The sequence below is a fragment of the Schistocerca gregaria genome, chromosome 4 (genome assembly GCF_023897955.1).
Source record: "Schistocerca gregaria isolate iqSchGreg1 chromosome 4, iqSchGreg1.2, whole genome shotgun sequence".
Classification (NCBI taxonomy): Eukaryota; Metazoa; Arthropoda; class Insecta; order Orthoptera; family Acrididae; genus Schistocerca; species Schistocerca gregaria.
In genome coordinates, this window is record NC_064923.1 from 55,734,985 (window position 1) to 55,759,551 (window position 24,567).

A 24,567-nucleotide genomic window follows, 5' to 3' on the forward strand; every position below is an offset into this window, starting at 1 on the left:
TCATGGAAAACTCATGAAGAAACCTGGAGCCACATGGACAGAAAAGTGAAGCGAGAACTATAGAGAGATGTAGAGGAAAAGGAAGAAACAGTGGTTCATATCTGAAAGAAAAGAGAGAGAAGGAGAGAAGAAGAGAGCAATGGTTGTGTGTCATTTAATAAATGACTGTGTTATTAAATAGTGTTAGGAAGTGACTGAGGAACAGAAAACATTTTAATCAGCATATCTCACAGGTGTAGAACACTGAAGCATCCTTTTAGCAGCTTTCAGTTAAGGTGTTCTCGTGTAAAAATTTTCCGACAGTGTTTTTGAGGTATTGCGTTTCTTGCGTGAATAAGATTGTGGTGTGAGAAATTAACATTGGTCTAAAAGAGACTCATCAGCAAGAAAATCTTTGAAGGCTAGAGAGAAAAGCATTTTGCTCCAGCACTCTGTGCATCAATAAAAAACAATGATATGTGATGGGATTAATGAAAAAATATCGTTAAATGCGTTTCGAAAGGTGGACAACATTCCAAGTATCTCTGTGAAAAAATTCATTATACAGGGTGTTACAAAAAGGTACGGCCAAATTTTCAGGAAACATTCCTCACACACAAATAAAGAAAAGATGTGATGCGGACATGTGTCCGGAAACGCTTAATTTCGATGTTAGAGCTCATTTTAGTTTCGTCAGTATGTACTGTTCTTCCTCGATTCACCGCCAGTTGGCCCAGTTGAAGGAAGGTAATGTTGACTTCGGTGCTTGTGTTGACATGCGACTCATTTCTCTACAGTACTAGCATCAAGCACATCAGTACGTAGCATCAACAGGTTAGTGTTCATCACGAACGTGGTTTTGCAGTCAGTGCAATGTTTTCAAATCCGGAGTTGGCAGATGCCCATTTGATGTATGGATTAACACGGGGCAATAGCCGTGGCGCGGTACGTTTGTATCGAGACAGATTTCCAGAACGAAGGTGTCCCGACAGGAAGACGTTCGAACAATTGATCGGCGTCTTAGGGAGCACGGAACATTCCAGCCTATGACTCGCGACTGGGGAAGACCTAAAACGACGAGGACACCTGCAATGGACGAGGCAGTTCATCGTGCAGTTGACGATAACCCTAATGTCAGCGTCAGAGAAGTTGCTGCTGTACAAGGTAACGCTGACCACGTCACTGTATGGAGAGTGCTACGGGAGAACCAGTCTTTTCCGTTCCATGTACAGAGTGTGTAGGCACTATCAGCAGTTGATTGGCCTCCACGGCTACGCTTCTGCGAATGATTCATCCAACAATGTGTCAATCCTAATTTCAGTGAAAATGTTCTCTTTACGGACGAGGCTTCATTCGAACGTTATCAAATTGTAAATTTTCACAATCAACATGTGTGGGCTGTCGAGAATCCGCACGCAGTTGTGCAATCACGTCATCAACACAGATTTTCTGTGAACGTTTGGGCAGTCATTGTTGGTAATGTCTTGATTGGGCCCCATGTTCTTCCACCTACGCTCAATGGAGCACGTTATCATGATTTCATACGGGATACTCTACCTGTGCTGCTAGAATATGTGCCTTTACAAGTACAACACAACATGTGGTTCATGCACGATGGAGCTTCTGCACATTTCAGTCGAAGTGTTCGTACGCTTCTCAACAACAGACTCGGTAACCGATGGATTGGTAGAGGCGGACTAATTCCATGGCCTCCTCGCTCACCTGACCTCAACCCTCTTGACTTTCATTTATGGGGTCATTTGAAAGCTCTTGTCTACGTAACCCCGGTACCAAATGTAGAGACTCTTCGTGCTCGTATTGTGGACGGCTGTGATACAATACGCCATTCTCCAGGGCTGCACCAGCGTATCAGGGATTCCATGCGACGGAGGGTGGATGCGTGTATCCTCGCTAACGGAGGACATTTTGAACATTTCCTGTAACAAAGTGTTTGAAGTCACATTGGTACGTTCTGTTGCTGTGTGTTTCCATTCCATGATTAATGTGATTTGAAGAGAAGTAATAAAATGAGCTCTAACGTGGAAAGTAAGCGTTTCCGGACACATGTCCATATAACATATTTTCTTTCTTTGTGTGTGAGGAATGTTTCCTGGAAGTTTGGCCGTACCTTCTTGTAACACTCTGTATATCAGCAGAAAGTTTAAATTATGATGTATTTGTAGAACCTAGCATTAGAAAAATTATGTTAGATTCCAATTCTGAATCGAAAATTGCTGTGGCTTGCAGGGAGGCTTAATCATGATTCAAGGAATGTGTTACTAGGTTATTAGGCGAAACAAGAACCAACGTAATATTTCCTGTGTAGTGAATATGCCTGAATAATTCAATCATTTATGCTGCTTGATGAGTCTCACAATTAACATCTCCACCCAGTATCTGGACTTTTTCTCTGATATTTGGGTGATGTCAGACAGTAACAGGTTGAGTGCTTTTCTAAGGAAATCACCATGATAAAAGACGGTATCACTGCCACTGGAATAACAGTATGCGAGACTACCAATGGTTTTTTCACTGAGACCTACGGTGCAACTGACATTTCAGAAGAGAAAATGCTATATTAGATAGTTCAAGGAGAAAGAAATACACTGAAGTGCCAAAGAAATGGTATAGGCATGCGTATTCAAATACAGAGATATGTAAACAGGTAGAATACGGAGCTGTCGTCGGCAACTCTCTATAAGACAACAAGTGACAGGCGTAGTTGTTAGATCGGTTACTGCTGCTACAATGACAGATGACCAAGATTTAAGTGAGTCTGAACGTGCTGTTACATTCGGCCCACGAACGATGGGACACAGCATCTCCGAGGTAGCGATGAAGTGGGGATTTTCCTGTAAGACCATTTCACGAGTGTACCGTGAATATCAGGAATCCATTAAAGCATCAAATCTCCGACGTAGCTGCGGACGGAAAAAGATCCTGCACGAACGGGAGCAATGGCGACTGAACAGAATTGTTTAATGCGACAGAAGTGAAACCCCTCCGAAAATTGTTGCAGATTTCAATGCTGGGCCATTAACAAGTGTCAGCGTGCGAACCATTCAACGAAACATCGTAGGTATGTATGCGAAAGTCTTTCTCGGCGTATTCCAATGATGAATTCTTCTCGGGCTATCAGCCAAGTGGTGGCGCCAGAAGATGATGGGTATGAAATTAATCGAAACGTTGCGACAAGACGACGCCACCACTCGGCTGATAACTCGATAAGAATACACCATCATAGATATGGGCTTTCGGAGCTAAAGGCCCATTCGTGTAGCCTTTATGGCTGCACAACACAAAGCTTTGCGCCTCGCCTGGGCCCGTCAGGGCCGACATTGGACTGTTGATGACTGGAAACTTGTTACCTGGTAGGACGAGTCCCGTTTCAAATTCTATCAAGCGGATGGACGTGTCCAGGTATGGAAACAACCTCGTGAATCCATGCAGCCTGCATGGCAGCAGGGTACTGTTAAAGCTGGTGGAGGCTCCGAAATGGCGTGGGGCATGTGCAGTTGGGACACCTGATACTTCTAGATACGACTCTAACAGGTGAAACGTACGTAAGCATCCTGTCTGATCACCTGCATCCATTTACGTCCACTGTGCATTCCGACGGGCGTGTGCAATTCCAGCAGGACAATGCGATACCTCAGACGTCCAGAATTGCTCAGAGTGGGTCCAGCAACACTGTTCTAATTTTAAACACTTCTGCTGGCCACTAAACTCCTCAGACATGAACATTATTCAGCATATCTGGGATGCCTTGCAATGTGCTGTTCAGAAGAAATCTCCACCCCCTACTCTTACGGATTTATGGAGAGCCCTGCAGGATTCATGGTGTCAATTACCTCCAGCACTATTTCACACATTAGTCATGTGCATATCACGTCGTGTTGCGGCACTTCTGTGTGCTCGCGGGGGGGGGGGGGGGGGGCTACATGATATTAGAGAGGTGTACCAGTATCTTTGGCTCCTCAGTGTATAAGCCAATGGACACATAATTGCAATGTAAAATAAAAGGTATTTTTACATTCACCCTTCAATATTTATTAATATTGGAAAACGAAATTTCGTCTAATTCCAATTATAAGCGTTTTGCAAATTTTATAATTTTATACAAGTCACTATCTGAGAGAAGAGTATGAGACAGAAAAAAAACTTATATTAAATATAGTGCCCATACATTGTTAAGATTAAGTTAATACCTAAAAAAAGAAATCAAATACACATTTTTCTGTGACTGTTGTCATACGTATCATCCATATACCTGGCCTTTCATTGACTGTCTCATATGCCCATTGTTCATAAATCTCTGTAAATATGTTGTCAACAGCTGGGCTAAGAAGGATGCCAGCGCCCATCCCATCAGTTTCTTTGTAAAAATGCTTTGCTGTACTCGACATATCTTTTTGTGAGACCGATAAGCTCTATAAATTGGGGATCGTCCCGAGCCCTTGATGACTTTGCCGTTATATCTCTGAAGATATCTCCCGCAGTCGGGGACGAAACGTCAGGGAATAGTTTTACCATGCTGTCTCATCCAGGAAGTCTTAACTGAAGTAAATACTGGCCGCTAGAGACTACATGGTACGAATTAAGAGTTTTGCTTTGGCTCTGTTCCTTTTCAGTGTTTCGACATATGTGTGCATTATCGCTTTTTGAATGAAGAGATCAGAGTTGGGAAAAGTTTCTCTAATGAGGCGCTGCCTAGGTATCGAGAGTGCGAATACCTTATGCAAGATATCCATGCTGCACATGAGCTGCCGCAGATGCTGGAGAGCAGTCGTGGGACAAATCATGCTGCTGCCGACAAACATGACGGTCTGGCGAAGGTAGCGGTCCAGGCCGGTTTGATTCCCATAGCCCCAGCCGACCACCTGCAGGGGAACGTTGAAGTCGAACGGCAGTCTGAAACACCACAGTCCACTCGTCAGATTCTACTTCTGTACGTCTTCTCTGCAAATCACTGGTTACATCCCGTTGCAGCAATTTAATAGTGTTTCTGGGCCTCCGATGGAGCACGGAAAAAATGGTCGCTAAAATGCCTGTGTGTCTGGAATTGTTAATCTAATCTCTTCCTCGCAATCCTTACGGGAGCAGTACGCTGGTGGATGTAATATATCTCTGGGTTCATCACTTGAAGCCAATACACCAAAACTTGTAAACAAGACATTAAAGGACAGTTAGCCTCTTTCTTGAAGCGTCTACCAGTTCAAGATTTTCAGCACCTCCAAGACGCCCTCCCACGGGTCAAATAAACCTGTGACCTTCAATTCCTTCTGTTTTTCTATTCGTTCAACAACCTCTGTTAGTTCCATTTCGGTAGGGTCCTACAAACTTAAGCAAAGTTCTAGAATAGGTAACACCACTGTCTTGTAAGCCATCTCATTTCTAGACTTATTACATTTTTCTAATATCTCGGCAATGAAGCGAAATGAGCCATCCGGTTTATCTATGGCACAGCCTCTGTACGTGTTACATTTTATATCACTACAGATTTATGCATTCAAACATTTGTACGAATTGACTGATTCTAATTGTGCATGAAGAAGACGGCGGTAGAAATGTACCCCCCCCCCCCCCCTTACTGGCGCTGTAGCAACTGCGGATGCGCAACTAGGCACGCACGCACGCGCACACACACACACACACACACACACACAACACACACACACACACACACTTACACACAACCGAGGTCGGCGGTAAATTTGTAAGCATGAAACACTATACAACACGATCGTAATTTGTAAAGATATTTCAGGTTACCGTTCGTTGATAGTTTCTCTGACACTACAGTACACAGTTACTATTCTCTCGAATTAGCCAGTATTAGAAATTATCATTTGCTTTTTGCAGTACTGGTAACTAGTGACAATACAAGTAAAGCTGAATTAATATTTATTGTGCTTTTGTAAGGCATACCTGATAATAGCTCCTTTTCTTTCTTCCAGTTTCACAGTAATGTGGAGTCCAATTAACGTTCTCAGTTTGTTGTTGTTGTTGTTGTCTTCAGTCCTGAAACTGGTTTGATGCAGCTCTCCGTGCTACTCTATCCTGTGCAAGCTTCTTCATCTCCCAGTACCTACTGCAACCTACATCCTTCTGAATCTGCTTAATGTATTCATCTCTTGGTCTCCCTCTACGATTTTTACCCTCCACGCTGGCCTCCAATACTAAATTGGTGATCCCTTGATGCCTCATAACATGTCCTACCAACCGATCCCTTCTTCTTGTAAAGTTGATCTACAAACTCCTATTCTCCCCAATCCTATTCAATACCTCCTCATTAGTTATGCGATCTATCCATCTAATCTTCAGCATTCTTCTGTAGCACCACATTTCGAAAGCTTCTATTCTCTTCTTGTCTAAACTATTTATCGTCCATGTTTCACTTTCATACATGGCTACACTCCATACAAATACTTTCAGAAACGAATTCCTGACACTTATATCTATACTAGATGTTAACAAATTTCTCTTCTTCAGAAACACTTTCCTTGCCATTGCCAGTCTATATTTTATATCCTCTCTACTTCGACCATCGTCAGTTATTTTGCTCCCCAAATAGCAAAACTCCTTTACTACTTTAAGTGTCTCATTTCCTAATCTAATTCCCTCAGCATCACCCGACTTAATTCTACTACATTCCATTATCCTCATTTTGCTTTTGTTGACGTTCATTTATATCCTGTGCACCAGGCACAGCCCGTGGGCTGAAGCCTTGCACTGACCTAATCTAACGTTCCTGCCCATCCCTTGCTAATTTCCGTTAAGGAGTAGAGTTGTGTACCGGGAATGAATTGTTGGTATTTAACAAACCTCTACACTTTTGCGTATGCTTCCTCTTGATACACGAGGAAACATGTTTCCCAACTACTGACGTTACTCACACGTCCTCTGTTTTGGTTTCTTTTGAAGATAGGTACTCGAACGTCTTGTGTAAGGGGATAAGTACAACATCATGGACTGTGGGGAAACTGGAACCGAAGAGAATCGAAGCTTTTGAGATGTGGTGCTACAGAAGAATGATGAAAATTTAGTGTACTAGTAAGGTATGAATGGACTGGTAAGGTAAAGAGCGGGGAGGTTCTCAGCAGAATCGGCAAGGAAAGGAATATATTGAAAACATTGACAAGAAGAAGGGACAGGATGGTAGTACATCTGTTAACACATCAGGAAATAACTTCCGTGGAACTAGAGGGAGCAGAGGGTAGAAACTGTAGATGAAGACAGAGACTGGAATACATCCAGAAAATAACTGAGGACGTAGGTTGCAAGTGCTATCCGCAGATGAAGAGGTTGGCACAGGAGACGAATTCATGGCTGGCCAAATCAAACCAGTCAGACGACCGATGACTCAATAAATAAATAAATAAATAACATCCTGAGTTCTCGCCGGTTCCTGTCTTCCATGTAAAGGTCGCCGACCATTACGCATTCACAGTCAAGTGGACAATTAGTGATAGTTCTACTACGACCTGTACAACAGAGGATAGTACCTGTGGTTACTCTAAATACATCTCTGCAGAGCTCTCCCAACACAATTTGCTGCAGCTTCCAGTCGCTTTACAGTAAAACTTTTTTGACATTATAGTCACTAAAGAAGTAGAAAACCGCGTTAATGTACGATAAATGCAGACAATTTACACTTTTGCTGAAAGGGAAAACTAAATGAGACACGATACGAAATAACTTTAAATGAGAAACTGTAGATCAGAAACACCGACTTATACTAAATATGTTAATCACAATACACTTAACTTACGAAAATTCTCAAAATATGCATTTATTCACGTAGATATATATTTTTTTATTCGAAATAATTATCTGAACTAAGATACTATCATAAAATTGTATAAAGAGCGAATGTTGATTACAAGTAACGTTATAAAACAACATGTCTTTCGCAACATTCGCAGTACGAAAATACACAGCATATCACAGACCACTTACGAATTCTACTTTCTTTATACTTTCCACACTAGCGTGCCAAAGATGAACGCTGTGGCTTAAAAACAACGTAAAAATGTGGAGTACAACAAAGCACATCTTCCACTTAGGGCAGCTGATAGCGCTCGACATGAGAAGAACAGTACAGACATTTGTCCGGAGTGGGAATAAAGGCGGCGTACAGTCATCCGAATCTCTTCCAATGGCTTTTGAAGAGTTCTGTTTTTATTACTAGAGATGAAATGCACAATTACGAATTTGCTCGTTGGACTTACTGATATCACAAGTACACTTTAGGAAAAGAACCACCGGTAACAGACCACACACTAGTGCGGAAAATTATCTATAAAAATTTAAGATGTAAATAATAGATTTCATCTATTAGTCGTCCTTTTGAAATTTTATTGGCAGAACTAGATTTCAGCTAGAAACTAGCCATTCTCAATGCACAATCATTTTTTATCAGTGCATGTAATGCCTTTTGGTCGGGTTTCACTCACAGTTCATTGAATACTACTCAATGAACTGTGGGTGAAGCCCGACCAACAGGCATTATATGCATTGATAAAAAATGATAGTGCATTGAGAATGGATAGTTTCCAGCTGAAATCTAGATCTGCTAATAAAATTTGAAAAGGACTAATAGCTGAAATCTATTATTTACAAGTCAATATAACAGTCGCTGCATGCAACAGCCTTCTGAATGGAAGGTAACCTGATACAAATTTAAGTGTTAAAAATTCGGAACTGTCCAGTTAATTTGCAATAATAGGTATCGAACTCTACAAAAGGCATCAGACAACATTCTGTCATGTACATGTAGACTTTATTCCAATTCTACACAAATAACAATGATCATTATGTACTGAAAATAGAAATGTACCAGGTGTATCGGTATGAAATGAGAGTCTTTTTGTGAAAATGAAAAACTAATTTTGAACTGAAAAGTAAAAACATTCTGTTAAAAGTACTGACCATTGCTTTCTGTAAATTTTGACCACCTTTCTGGCAAATTGTGGACACCACGCCAATAGAAATGTTCGTCTTTTGAAGCAAAAGAATCAGACATCAAATTTTCGACTTCTTCGTCGGAATCGAAGTGTTCCTCAGCCACTGCGTGTCCCATTGATGAAAACAAATGGTAGTCGGAAGGGGCCAAGTCTGGGGAATACGGCGGGTGTGGTAGCAGCTCCCAGCCAAATGTTTTGATTGTATCCTGAACCAGCTTTGCTTTGCGTACAGGTACGTTGTCGTGTAAAAAAAATATTTTGCCATGTCTTCTGGCCCATTCTAGTCTTTCTCGATCAATGCATAGTTCAAATTGATCATTTTTTGTCTGTAGCGATTAGTATTCACAGTTTCACCGGGTTTTAGAAGCTCATGATACTCCACACCTTTTTGATCCCACCAAACACAGAGCATTGTCTTCTTTCCGAATCCATCTGGTTTGCAGTTGATGTTGACAGTTGTCCCGGATTAACCCCTGATTTTTCCCGTTTAGGAATCTTAAAATAAATCCATTTTTCATCGCCAGTAATAATTCGATGCAAAATTTATTTTCTTTCACGTCTTTGAAGCAAAATTTGGCAAATGATTTTTCGGTTTTCCATCTGTCTTTCATTCAGTTCATGAGTCACTCATTTTCAAAACTTTTGGATCTTTCCCATAGTTTTCAAACGGTGAGAAATTGTTTGTTGTGCAACATTTAGCATTACTGATGACTCAAAGTATCATCTTCATCCAATATTGCTTGCAATTATGCGTATTCGAACTTTTTTGGTGGTCTTCCACGTTCTTCATTTCTCACATCAAAATCATTATTTCTGAACTGTTGAAACCATTTTTTGCATGTTGCTCCTGATAGAGCATGATCACCATATGCCTCGACAAGCATTTGATGCGACTCTGCAACACCTTTTTTTTTAAAAATGAAAACAAAAAAATAATGCTTTCCGCAAATCATCAGTTTCTGGTACAAAATTCGACATTGTTAACACGGTGAAAACCTATTATGTTGTTTGTTCCATGACTTGATGTATACTAAATAATTTTGACAGATGTCATTCCAACCAAACAAAAAAAAATTAAGGCTCGTTCACAGCAAATGTTCCCTATTGACACATTTGTATCTTAACGCTCATTTCATAGCAGTACACCTGGTAGTAAAACAGAAACAGCAAACCAGCAGTCCTACTATAAAAGAAACACATTTTACGACGTATATTAGCGTCTGTAAGGACAGTGAGATAAATTGGAATTGGAATTTTAGAAAGTGATGAAAAAATTCAGTACCTCTTGCTCTACGCTTGGAAAGGACAATTGCAAGGTGGCAACCGATATGGGCCATGCACTGGGAGTGCAACGCCCACATCAGTTGATTGCCACTCGGCATTTTTGAATAAATCATAAGGGCAATAATGACAAGTAGCAATATGGGTGTGAACAAACTCGCGGTTCATCGCGCTGTTCTAGCGGAGATGGCTAAGGCATGAGCAATGAGAATGTGTTGCATTGCTTCAAGCGCAAATAGTTTTTTGCAGATAGAGTTCCTTGCGGGATTGTACTTACGGTGCCAGTGGTGGGAAGCCAGCAGCACGTTAGCTCGAAGGTCGAATTTTACAACGTGCAGCACCTCTCGGCTGTTCGCACTACCATGACGATCTCCAATGGCAGGGCTTTGATGCCGCTTGACAGGCAGCCGGCATTTCCGGCAGAACACTGCCAGGCAAAGGAGAATGTCTCCCCGGAATGAATATCGCAGGAAGACGCTGCTTCCTCCTTGGCAGTGTCGCCTTGGGCCCACAAAAGCGTCGTGGGCGACATTGTCAGCAAGGAATCCCACACTCCACATTTTTTGAGCGTGGGACAGAGGAGCGGAATGTGTCCGTTCAGATTCTGGTGTCAAGGAAGCATCTGGAAAGCTCTTTGAACGTGCTGCGGCTCCCACAGGCTACTGCCATTGGCCACATGTACGTGACGTAAGTGATATTTTCTACGTATTCACGATCGAGTGGGAGTGACGCTCATTGGTGAAAAATCTGTCAAAATGTTGTGACTGGACAACCACACGAGCGGAGTGCCATGCTGCAATAGATTTTTGGTAGGAAGGAGACACTTGTGTTTCAGCGTCCGTCTGATAAGAACGCAGCATTCTGTGTCGGGCGATACAGAGTAATTGTGGAGTTGCTGTGTACTTATCCGAAACTCCGGATAATTTCGCAGGATTGTGTCGCGTACGCACGCCGTTGTGGTTGCAAAGACGTCACACGTGACGGGCATAACAGGACGATGCGAACAGCTGGCTGGGAAATGTGTCGTGGAGCAAGAGAACAGAGCAGGTAACATAAGCAGCTCCTGCCATAGAACCATTAGCCTTGCAGTTAAACGGGTAGCCATTGACCTACTGTCGATGACAGCACATGCCCACATTATTTCTGTGTTTGGATACAAATGGAAAGTACGAGATGTAGAATCTTGTATAAACAGCTCTAAAAAAAGATTAAAAAAATCAGGACTAAAACTCTAAAAGAAGATCAAGATGTAATGCTATTTATTAATCTCAACTCACCTACCAAATTTAATGAAAGAGGAGCAGCCATTCATTCAGTTAAGGGGAAGAGCCAATCTGCATCGCTAGGCTTTATAGTTTTAGATTCGTGTTATACTCCTTTGTGCCTATTAAGTTATTAATCTGTATACATTCAAGAGGCATCACCTCGCTAATGCGAGTTATGAGCATATGTAAATCTCTAAATGGAATAAATCTGATTATTTTTCCAGATATTTCAGACTACCTACATTGACACACCAACCCTGTCCTACAACCTAGTCAAAAATTTTGGTTAGGTTAACTTGTTACTAATAATTTAGGTCCACCACTACTTTGTACAAGGCAAGCGACCTCACCCAATCCGATTCATCAACAGAGGCCTTTATTGCATAGTCATATGTCATTAAGCGTACAAGAATCGCATTGGGGGAATTTTTACTAGAATTCCAAATTCAGTAAATAGTTCATTCGCAAATCGTCTCACAGTAGCAAAGGAAACTCGGTCGGTTGCCACGAAAACACTTCGAAACCAGATTTTATTTTTGGAAAGGAAAAAATACACTCAAATAGAAATGTCATGAACTGCTGACTCTCATTGGGACAAATACATGCCTCGATCAGAATTGTCACACCATCTGTGTACTGTGTGTCAACCACGCACAAAAAATTAAATACTTTCAAGAAATATACTAAGGTGGAAGAATGGTGATGTTACTAAATAGTCAACCAGTAACAGTAACACAATTGAAGTGCAGGATCTTCTATATATAACACATCTGCTGTCTCGCACATTGCATAGGAACCAGTACCCGGCAGGCGAGGCTGAGTTACGGTACAATACTCCGGCTTGTTGCTGGAATATGACGAATTAACAGCGGCACTCGATGGAAACCGGAAAACCGCTCCAAAATCGACTGCGTGAGGCAGGTCAGCGCGTCGAAAGCATCTGAGAACAGCGCTGTCACTGAAAGGTCACAAAGGAACGATATTGTATCACTGATCAATCCAGCCATTGGTACTTGACGACATTAACGCAAGTAACTGGCTACTGAAATATGTATATAATGAGGAAGCTGATTCTGAAATACTCTTTACTATGAACCACTTGCTAGCGTATGTGAATTTGCGCAATCTAAGTCAGAATTCTGAAACTGTTGATCAGTAACTTGAAGAAGCTCTGCATTATGAGCAGTTAGCCGGAGACAATTGCTGTAAAGTTTTCTTTCCGCCAAACGAAGCTGGCAAAGGGAACACATATAATGCATTATGCACTAGTACTTATAGTCATTTACAGATATCGTTTTGCAGATGGCTCTAGTTAGCCACTAGCACTGAGTTAACCATCAAATGAACTGGTTTCAGAAACAGTCCCTCTCAAAAATATAGTCTATCAAGATAGCAATCAAATTTTGCAGACTGTTGTATAAAGTCTTGCTCTGAATCATGTTTGTTGTATTGATTCCTCAGCACCTGAGACATTCCTCTGACATTGAAGTAGCTCACCTTTCGGCCTGACCATGAGGAAAATCTTTTCAGTGCAAATTTCTCACTGATACAGGCTGTTTTGTCAGGAAATTTAGTTGGAAATTAGAAGAAACAACATGATATATGCACTGATTATACGTTATTAACCTCACAGTATTATCGAACAACAGATTGAGTTACATTGAAGAAGCACAGAAGTGACCAAATTAAATTTTCACTGGTCATCTTCGTTACTGATGTTAGATTCAATTGTATCAAAGCTAGGTCCATGTTCTTCCTCTCCACAGCAATCACTGTAATGAAAAAGTTTTGCTCTCTGCGGCAAAAAAAGTAAAAAGAACCTTGAGATCTTAACCTTTTGACATCTTAATTTCGATTATATTATTGTCTTTACTTTGTTTGGGACTGCAGCCAGCCGGCCGGAGTGGCCGAGCTTTTCTAGGCGCTACAGTCTGGAACCGCGTGACCACTACGGTCGCAGGTTCGAATCCTGCCTCGGGCATGGATGTGTGTCATGGCCTTAGGTTAGTTAGGTTTAATTAGTTCTAAGTTCTAGGCGACTTATGGCGTCATAAGTTAAGTCGCATGGTGTTCAGATACATTTGAACCATTTTTGACTTCAGCTGTACGCCTACGTCCTGTATAACAGTCCAGCACAAAACTGGAGCTCTTGAGTGCATCTACTGCATGAGCTCTTTGTCCTTTCAGTGTAACGGTTTTCTGTGTAGGCGATTTGAAGTAGTGATCCATAGCTTCTTTCATGTTGCAGATCTGTGATTGGCCTGAAGAAGATGAAAAGTGCAGGACGTTCTCGGAAAGAAGTAATTTCAGTGTTGCAGTCACCAGGAACTTCAGTAACTTGTTTCTGTACATTACGCGAAATTAAGAAGAGACATTGATCGTTGGGTGAAAAACAATGACCTGTCGTGGAAGAGAAGTCAGTTACGTTATTAAACAAACTGAGGCTATACAGCAGGCACACGGATATAATGACAAAGTTTTTGTTCAAACCGACGCTTCCACCTGAAATCACGAGTAAATTACTTTTCTAAAGCCTGTATTTCAAATAATAAAACAATAAAGATGTCACTTTGTTCTGCTCCACTTGACAGCTCCTTCACGTTGCTCGCAGATTACGCCTCGAGAGCTGGAAAGGTCGTGAACACCAAAAGCACAATACCATAGCTCTCTCGCGTAGAATATTACATTAGTTATTAATCGAAATTCAAAAAGCCGAAAGATATAACACTACCTAAAATCTCTCTGTGATTCTATCGGAAATGTCTTTTCAGTTCACAAAAGGCTCCTGCAACGTTGACCTTTATTACCCCAATGAATCCAGCCGAGTGTAGTGGTCGCGTGGTTTGAGGCGCCATGTCACGGATTGTGCGGCCACTCCCGCCGGAGTTTTGAGTCCTCCATCGGGCATGGGTATGTGTGTTGTTCTTAGCATAAGTTAGTTTAAGCAGTGTGTAAGTCTAGGGACCGATAACCGCAGCAGTTTGGTCCCTTAGGAATTTACACACATTTTAACAACGAATGGTCATTAGCACTAAAGCAGTTATTCCATCATTCATCGGGTATGCATCCGTGACAGTATTATTCATTTTTCCGATGTTTCTCCTAATAACCATGCAGCCATCATCAAGGTCAGTCGGCGACTCACTTAAAACTACTGCACACACATGTGAAGCGTTCAACGGTGAACTTGAAGGGGTGTTATGTGACATCTGCGCAGACCAAATGCCGGAAAGAAAGTGTTGGCTAAGGCAACCGTTCTAGAGAAGCCGAGCATCCGGATTCGAATCCCAGTAGCGGAAAAATTTCACATGTCGTTGTATTACTTTAGTTCTCGTAAGCAGCTAACGAGGGAATGGTCTAATAAGACATGTCGAAATCTACCCCGAAATTTTTTACACAGGAAGAAGAAAACAAAAGAAATACAGGAGTTCACAGACACCAGTTTTAAGCACCTAAAGCCTGGTTTACAATGGAGCGTATGGAAGCTAACACGTGCGAATGAGCATTTGCAAAAAAATCACTACCATTCGCTTGTATGTACAACAGGGAACAGAAGAGAACACGAGGTAGCAAACACTGATTATGAACGCTGTGTTACTAGTTTTTAGTTTTTGGAGCGAATATTCGGCAAACAGAATACAACTCTATCTTGTTAAAGCCACAGTGTGAAACTTTGCTATTTAGTGAGGATTATTTTGCATGGAAGAAGCCTGGAGATACTGACAGGTTTCAGATAGATTTTATAACGGTACGACAGAGATGTAGGAAACAGGTTTTAAATTGTAAGACATCTCCAGGGGCAGATGTGGACTCTGACCACAATCTATTGGTTATGACCTGTAGATTAAAACTGAAGAAACAGCAAAAAGGTGGGAATTTAAGGAGATGAGACCTAGATAAACTGACAGAACCAGAGGTTGTACAGAGTTTCAGGGAGAGCATAAGGGAATAATTGACAGGAATGGGGGAAAGAAATACAGTAGAAGAAGAATGGGTAGCTTTGAGGGAAGAGGTAGTGAAGGCAGGATCAAGTAAGTTAAAAGACGAGGGCTAGTAGAAATCCTTGAATAACAGAAGAGATACTGAATTTAATAGATGCAAGGAGAAAATATAAAAATGCAGTAAATGAAGCAGGCAAAAAGGAATACAAACGTCTCAAAAATGAGATCGACAGGAAGTGCAAAATGGCTAAGCAGGGATGGCCAGAGGATAAATGTAAGGATTTAGAGGCTTATCTCACTAGGGGTAAGATAGATACTCCCTACAGAAAAATTAGAGAGACCTTTGGAGAAAAGAGAAACAATCGGTTGGATATCAAGAGCTCAGATAGAAACCCAGTTCTAAGCAAAGAAGGGAAGGCAGAAAGGTGGAAGGAGTATATACAGGGTCTATAGAAGGGCAATGTACTTGAGGACAATATTATGGAAATGGAAGAGTATGTAGATGAAGATGAAATGGGAGATACGATACTGCGTGAAGAGTTTGACAGAGCACTGGAAGACCTAAGTCGAAACAAGGCCCCGGGAGTAGACCACATTCCATTGGAACTACTGACGGCCTTATGAGAGCCAGCCTTGACAAAACTTTACCATCTGGTGAGTAAGATGAAATACCCTTAGACTTCAAGAAGAACATAATAATTCCAATCCCAAAGAAAGCACGTGCTAACAGATGTGAAAATTACCGAACAATCAGTTTAATAAGCCACGGCTGCAAAATACTAACACGAATTCTTTACAGACCAAAATGGAAAAACAGGTAGAAGCTGACCTCGGGGAAGATCAGTTTGGATTCCGTACAAATATTGGAACACGTGGGGCAATACTGACTTTACGACTTATCTTAGAAGAAAGATTAAGGAAAGGCAAACCTACGTTTCTAGCATTGGTAGACTTAGAGAAAGCTTTTGACAGTGTTGACTGGAATACTCTCTTTCAAATTCTAAAGGTGGCAGGGGTAAAATACACGGAGCGAAAGGCTATTTACAATTTGTACAGAAACCAGACGGCAATTATAAGAGTCGAGGGGCATGAAAGGGAGGTAGTGGTTCGGAAGGGAGTGAGACAGGGTTGTAGCCTATCCCCGATTCAGTCTGTATATTGAGCAAGCAGTAGGGGAAACAAAGGAAAAATTCGGAGTAGGTATTAAAGTCCATGGAGAAGAAATAAAAACTTTGAGGTTCGCCGATGACATTGTAATTCTGTCAGAGACAGCAAAGGACTTGGAAGAGTAGTTGAATGGAATGGGCAGGATATAAGCGCACGTCTGCCCCCACCACCGCGGCTCGCTGCCTGAACGCTAAGAAAAGGGTGAGGGGAAAGTGCGAACGCACCGCATGTAAACAACGTTGCAGTACCACTGCATACGACTTGGTTTTGTATTTGACAGATACCTGAAAAAAATTTCGTTATTATATAAGTCGTTTTGGTGTCCTTAAGGCGTAGGTTTCATCTGGAACAAGCCGTTCGCATGAGAATAGACGCAGGTAGTTTCAGATTTTCGCACTCAAGCTGCCATGTAATAGTGACTTACAAGACAAAAGACAAAAGGGCTCTCACACAAAGTATGTCGATCAAAATAGTGCAGCACTTTTGCACTCTCAACATGGGGAAGGGGAAACCGTACCCGATGAAAGCAATGTAGACATCCAGAATGGGATTTTCACTCTGCAGTGGTGTGCACTGATATGAAACTTCCTGGCAGATTAAAACTGTGTGCCGGACCGAGACTCGAACTCGGGACCTTTGCCTTTCGCGGGCAAGTGCTCTACCATCTGATCTACCCAAGCACGACTCACTCCGCGTCCGCCAGTACCTCGCCTCCTGCTTGGTTAGCTGAGTTTGTAGAGCATTTGCTCGCGAAAGGGAAAGGTCCAGAGTTCGAGTCTCGGTCCGGCACACAGTTTTAATCTACCAGGAAGTTTCAATGTCGACATCCTTGCCAGTTTTATAATAAAAAGATTTGTCTTTAAAATGGGAACTACTTTGTAGGTCAATCAGTTACATCCGCACAGGCACAGGGGTGCCTTAGGCCGGAGCGGCAAATGCTCTCGAAAACAAATCTCACACACACTGTGATCACAAAACGTTTAGGAAAATATCCCTTTAATCCTATGAAGGCCACAATGAATTCTCCAAATTTCCCGTTTCCTTTACCTTCAGTGAGCTTAGAGAAAAGAACTGCATCAGAATGTGTCCCTCCTACAACACATACGAGGTTTGGAACTTAAATAGTGGCAACTATTTATTCACAACCGATATAAAAGTGTTACATGTTTTGCCCTGTTTCTGTCCTTCAAAGTAATCACCAGAGTTGTGTAGAACCCGTTGCCAGCCATGTGGAAGGTGTAGTATACCGTTAGCACAGCCTGATCTGTTGATGGTGCGAATGGAGCGGTCTACTGCCTGTCGAATCTCTGGAACAGTTCTGAAGCGAATGTCACGAAGTGGTTCCTTCATCTTCGGAATCAAATCAAAGTCACAAAGACTTAAGTCCGAGGAGTATGGTGGATAGTACAGTGCTACCCAGTCCCATCGACCGAGCAGAGCAGCCACAGCTTGCGATGTATGCGCCCTCGCATTGTCGTGCAAAATGTTGGGTGGGCTGCGCAGAAAGTGTCGCAGCTTCTTTCGCAAATCTGGTGGCAGGTGATGCTCCAAAAACGAACAGTAATATTGTGCATTGACGGTCTGCCGAGGAGGAACCTAATGCTTTAGGATAACATCATCACAGTCGTACAAGAGAATCACCATAACTTTCACCATACTTGGGCTCTGGCGCACTTTCGACTCCGCGGCGACCTATAATGACGCCATTCTTTGGATCGGTCTTTCAGTTTTGGCTCGTACGATGTGGACCATGTCTCTTCAAATTTTACGATACGGCATAGGAAATCCTGTCCTTCGCGCTCACAGCACTCTAAGTGTGTCTGACCAGCGTCTTAACGCATCCATTTCTGCATTTCCGTCACGTCATGCGGAACGCATCCTGATGCAATTTTTCACATGCCCAGGCGTTCCTTGAGGATGTGAAGGACAGTCGTATGCGTTAATCTCCGTGTCTCCACAGCAGCGTTGCCACTATTTAAGTTCCAACCTACGTATTTCTGTTTAAATGCATCCCCATTATCTCAGAAAGCTACTTCTCCCTTTGCAGTGTCTTAACGTGGGCAGTGTGCACACATATGCAGAGCAAGTGATTGAAGTGTCGGTGACCCCATCCTTGGCTGTCGCAGCTGCTGTAGTCAAGTCCACTGAAAATGCGAAGTCTGCAAACCAATCTGTATCTTATAATTTTCGTTCCTGCGCTTCTTTTTTCCTTCATAAGTTCAACAGCAGCGATTTTAAATCGAAAAATCGTTCCAGGCATGTCGCCTGGCCTACCCAACGTCCTTTGCAGTGCGGCATCGGCCGACATTCGGTCGGCGGCGCTTTAAAATACGCGAGCCGACGGTCTTACAGCTGCGTTTTATACAGCCGCCAAAGTGGCATGAGAGCGCTGCCATGAACGTTTACGCCGCTGCCAATGATTATAAGCATCTTCTAGAGGTCCGGAGCTACAACGTAGCGTCTGCTTAAGTTCCAACTTCGACAGGTGTTTCCCATTTCACGATATTTACGGACTTTCATAACAGTCAGGACTAGTTATCTATGGAATAGAAAGTGTATTGAAGAGTGACTGAATAGTAAACCTCTGTATTTGTGTGTGTTTCAACATCCAAATCAACTGTTAGTTACTGACGCTGCAACAACAGCAGACAAAGTTATTATTAATTTTATTCTTCGATATCAGACGTAGAATAAATTAATGTCTGTATTCTCTGTTGAGTCCTATTAGTGACTATAAGGCAGTGTTAGCCATAAGGTCAACAACAGTTAAAGGCCAACTGAAACAAGCAGAAGGATATATCTGTTCAGCAAACTAGATAAACATGCTGTCACTTCGTATGTCAGTAAATAACTCGAAACATATAGTTTCTGGAGAATAATATGTAGCAGAACTGTGAATCAGATTAAGCGATTAGTTGCTCATCCACTTGACAGATGTGTAACTGATAGAACAGTTCACAATGTGAAGGATCATCCATGGTATACAGTCACTGCAGGAACTGCAATGGGTACTGCATAGCAGGCGCAAAGCAATGCGTAGCGCCACAAACAGACCAGCGTTGAATGAAGGACGTTCGGCCACCAAAAGGAAAATGTAAGAAGTCTTCAACGACTATCGTAGCAGAAAATTATGAAACATCTGCAGCAAAACTCAAAGAAATTCTGGTCTTACGTAAAGGCTGATAGTGGTACCAAAGTTAGTGTCCAGACATTCATGACGACACAGAAACTGAAATAGAAAAAAAAGTGAACTCTTTTTTTCAAATGTTCCTTTACAAAATAAAATTCAGTATTACTGTCCGATTTCATTCTAGCAACAGTTTAAAAGTTGGCTGATACAGATATTAGTGTCAGTGGCATTGAGAGTCAGCTGAAATCGTTGATGCTGAACATAACTCCAGGAACCGATCCCATCTCCATCAGATTCTATACCGCCGCTAACTCAGCCACGTGGGAATGAGTCAACTCACACGAATGCCTAGTTCCAACAGTCTGTATGGCCATGAAATGTGAAAATCGTCTGCTACCAACACGTCTCATGCCATTTATTGATACGTGCGTCAGTAGGCGCTAGTCTGTATGGAAGAACCAACTGTGTGCTGCTTTAGGGCATCGTTGTGTGGAAAACGTAAGCCATGTCTTAGAAAGTCGTCTGAACTGTGATATATCATAGGCAACGGAAAATCTTGGTGCGCGTACCTGGTTACCGAGGGTCGCGTGGTCGGCAGACAAAGGATTGTTCTTGTCAGGATACGTTGTTCTTTCACCTGCTGCCATGAGGGCGAGTTGATCTGTTTAATAACGTTGCGAAATCAGTCAGTCCAGTAACAACATACAAATTCAAGAGCGAGCAAACTGCCTTCGGCAGTGATAGAATTTTCTTTGTAAATGAAATTTTCAGGTATGCACGTAAGTTCATGTTGCTGTGCAACTTCAAGACAAGTGCTTGCTGAGACGCAGACTTCGAGATATAATCCTACTTTGCCACTAGTTCGGATGTTTCCCGTTTGCTAGGTATTTTGGGACGCAGAGTGCAAACAGATTTGCGTTGCCCAAATTATATCTACAGTATGCAGACGATAACTGTTTAAAACGTAACAAAGTTGTGGAGTACAAGTCGAGAGAAAAAATTTAATATAACACAATTGCCGTATATCAAGGAAGGAAACAGTCCAAAAATGGCCTACAAAAGAAATCTAAGCTGTAGTGCATGAGATTTTCAATATCCTCTCGACTCCTTACACCACTGACTTAATTGTGCCCTTACAAACTGTAAAACTAGCGTTTGTGTAATTAGTTTGTGTGTAACGTGTTCATATGTCTCTTCCTTTCATTACACTCACGGGGAAGATTGACCTTGTAATATTAACTAAAGTCTGTGCCATAAGAGGGCGTGAGCATACTAAAAATCCTGGGGAGCGCTGTAGCTTAAAGGTGGCTTTTGTACAAGGCCGCTTTGAGGCGGCTTCCTGGTTTGACAGAACACAAGTGCCATACATTAAACTGCTCCCTTTGAGTTCACCTACACCACTGTGGGACGTTGTAAACCGTAATCGTTTTCACTGCCTATAATGTGTAATTCATATACGCCCACAGCAAGCAGCACAGTCAGACATGTTGCATAGATTATATTTTTGAAGTTTGTCTCGGTTTGACTTCTGTAACCCCCGTCCTCCCTCGTAACTTAAATACAAAGATACTCAGATTGTATTTATTGACATATGGATCAGTTTGTATATACAGGGATACAGTTTCAATGTAGTAAAACCCAGGCCCTAGTACCTTACGAACTCACAAGTATAAAGCAGTGCAAGGCTCTGAAATGAAACTATCACACAGGCTCAGTTATGAGTAAAAAGGATAGGAAACTTCGTTTCGTTGGTAGAATACAAGGGAAATGCAATCAGTGTAGCAAGAAGATAGATTACAAAACACTCGTACGACCTATCCTACAACAGTCCTCAAGTGTATGGGATCCTTTCTAAACAGGAATAACAGACAGTTCTGAACGTCTGCAGAGTGGGGCAGCACGAAGATACACAGATTTGTCCGACTCGTTCCTAACGGTCACGGAGTTTGTGCAGTAACTGAACCAGCAGATGCCATAAGATAGAGCAAACTATCACGAGAAAATCTCCGTACATAGTTTCAAGAAACGGCCTTAAAATGCGTAATCCAGGATTATAGTAGAACCCTCGTCGGGATTACGAAGATAGGATTAGATCAACGGCAGTGCGCACAGAGGCATTTAGAACTCGTTCGTCACCCGCTGCATTCGTGAGTGGAACGGAATAAAGCCATAATTACTGGTACAGAGGGAATACCGTCTGCCATACACTTCACAGTGGTTTGCAGAGTATCGATGCAGGTATAGATATGATGCCCAGAAGTATTATAACATAAATTACTCTCGTAGAGTATAATCACGATTGCTTCACGATTCCATTTCTAAATACGAGAGCTCAGTCCAACATGCGAATTATATCAGAAATCAGTGGGCGATATAAGTGTGTGAGATTATTTATTGTATGTCTGAAGAACTTACTTCACCCTGTAGCACTTTGCATTTTTCAAATGTTAAAAACACAGATATTGTTTGATTGTCATTGGTGTATTTCCCACATTTGCTTGCTGTGAAAGATAAACCTAATAATATTGGTGTTGATTCATTTACAGACACTCTTGCAATTGAATGTCCCAGATTTTTAAATGGCGAATGTCATACGGTAATAAAACTAGAGATTTGATGCAAAAGGTACAAGATGAATCACCACTCTGTTTTACTAGGATGACAAGTTCCAGCTACAAAAATATGAAAAAATATGACTGCGTAGATTTATTTCGAAAACCGATCAATGAATACAACATTGCACAGTAGCATTATGACCGATAGATATTAAAAAATTCCATGCATTTCCAAGAGGAAACACTTTCCCACTGCAAAAGTAAAATGAAGAGTAGGTGGTTAAGTAGAAGTTATTAAGTTGACGGCATTTTATAACTAAAGGGTATACTGCTGTGCTCAAATGAAATATTTAAATCATATGATATTTTTATCTCATAAATTGTTAAGCATCAGTGATATAATGTACGATGGAAATATTTAGCTTTAGAAACAACATTCCTACATTAGTGAGAGTAAAAAATTTAATTTATTTTATTTTGATTGTATCTTCTAGACGTTGTTTCTGAATATACGGTACTTTTCCATTACCCATTACAGAACGTTGTGGAACGTCTTCAGTTTTATATTATCTATTACATCAATATTCATTCAAATAGCTGCCTTTCATATTATACCAGTAAAACCCTCCCCCCCCCCCCCCCCCAATAAAAAATTCTTTAAAGAATTGAACTGGTAACCATAAAACAGCTTCGAAAGTCTCATTACTTTATGTTGAGGCATAAATTCATAGCGTTCTTGTTTTGTATGTTGGTCTTCCGCTTACTATTAGTTTATTTACAGACTACCATTTTTGTTTGTAGTTCACTGTGCTACTTGATTTTACATTTCGTCATTAAGTGAAAGGGGTGGAGCCGTGGATGCTAGAATATAGAGGCCCAAGTGAGGAATTATGGATATGTGATAGCAGCAGAGGCAATCAGAATTATTTGTGCCATTTAGGGATATAATACTATTGGACAAACCATAGCAAGAAAATGGTCTTCTTATTTTGAGAAGGATCATTTTGACATTAGTGAATCTCCATGTTCAAGGAGATCCACGTCAGGTACTCGAAAACTGGCAGATGTGATGAGTGGCGTTCGTTCCACGATCGTGCGACGTTTGCATGGAGTGGGGAAGGTTCCAAAATCAGCTATATGGGTACCGTTTGCTCTAAGTGAAAATCACATAAAAACAGAGGGAGGGCATATCTACATCTCTATTTGTTCGTCATCAACTGGCTTGTTAACAAAGAAAAAGAAAGAAATGATTGGGCCCAAACAGAGCACCAACTTACGGCACAAAGATTTGTGCTCAATCAAAAAATAAAAAAAAGTAAATAAATAAATAAATCCTACAGAAACACTGTGCGAAGTGATAAGAGGAGGTTCCATGCCTTTTGTACATGTTGACTCTCATTTTCATCAATTTTATTAATGTCTTGTATCATTTCACAGGGGGAAAAGGCCGAGTAAGGTTGTTCTGATAAGAGTATTTGTACTGAAAACGCAAATTACTTTTCACTTGATTGCTGTGCATGTTGTGAACTGTGTTGTCTTGTTTTTAGTTTTCTGTTATTTCCCTGGGTGGCCTGTTGCGAGGCGATCACCAGAGGATGCAACACACTGTGTTTTTGTGGGGGGCTTCACTTCCGTGAGTTCGAAGAGGTTTGTACATCAATGGGCTTGAGTGCCTGGCAGGACGACTGAACTTGGATGAGTTTCACCTATTGTGTGGATGATGAAACGACCTTTGAGAAGTCTGAGTGTGTCCGCAATTAATGTGTTTACCATTTACGTTGGCTTCACTCTTGCGTTGCGTGGCCGCATGGCATTCGGGATCTGTCCTTCCTCAGAATCAAAAGGTCTTGCAACCTTGCACTTATTCCGAATCGTTGAGGAACATCACTTCAGTCATGCTCCACTTTCATTCTCCGACTTAAGAACCAGATTCTTACTCTGTGTTTTCGCACCAGTACCGACAGAGCAAGTTTACGCGGTTTTGCCGTGTCTCTTCCTAGAGATACATCCACATGCATCCAGGAGTTGCCCTGCTTCAGCCACAGGAGCAGAACTTAGAATTCTCGGACGGCATTCTAGGCCACAGTTTGAGACAGAGTTGTTGCACAGCCTACATCATCAGAACGCTGCCTACCGACGACGTGCTGCAGGTTTCAGGACCGGTAAAGTATTTTGCAGCTCCGACATTGTAGGTCCTATCGTTTTTATACCGATGTCCTCTGCAGCACGCTTACTCGCTTTGCTACAAGTCCACCTTGTTTGTTTCTCCACGTGTTCCCACTT

The 24,567-nt window shown here is 41.8% G+C and overlaps 1 protein-coding gene across 1 annotated transcript in view; it reads right to left on the minus strand.

The window, feature by feature from the left end:
• LOC126267124 (transmembrane protease serine 4-like) overlaps window positions 1–24,567 on the minus strand; it is a 166,269-nt gene that overhangs the window by 53,519 nt on the left and 88,183 nt on the right. The window contains exon 4 of the mRNA XM_049972042.1: window positions 4,713–4,890. Coding sequence (XP_049827999.1) covers window positions 4,713–4,890 — 178 coding nt within the window. The remainder of the gene's footprint in view (window positions 1–4,712; window positions 4,891–24,567) is intronic.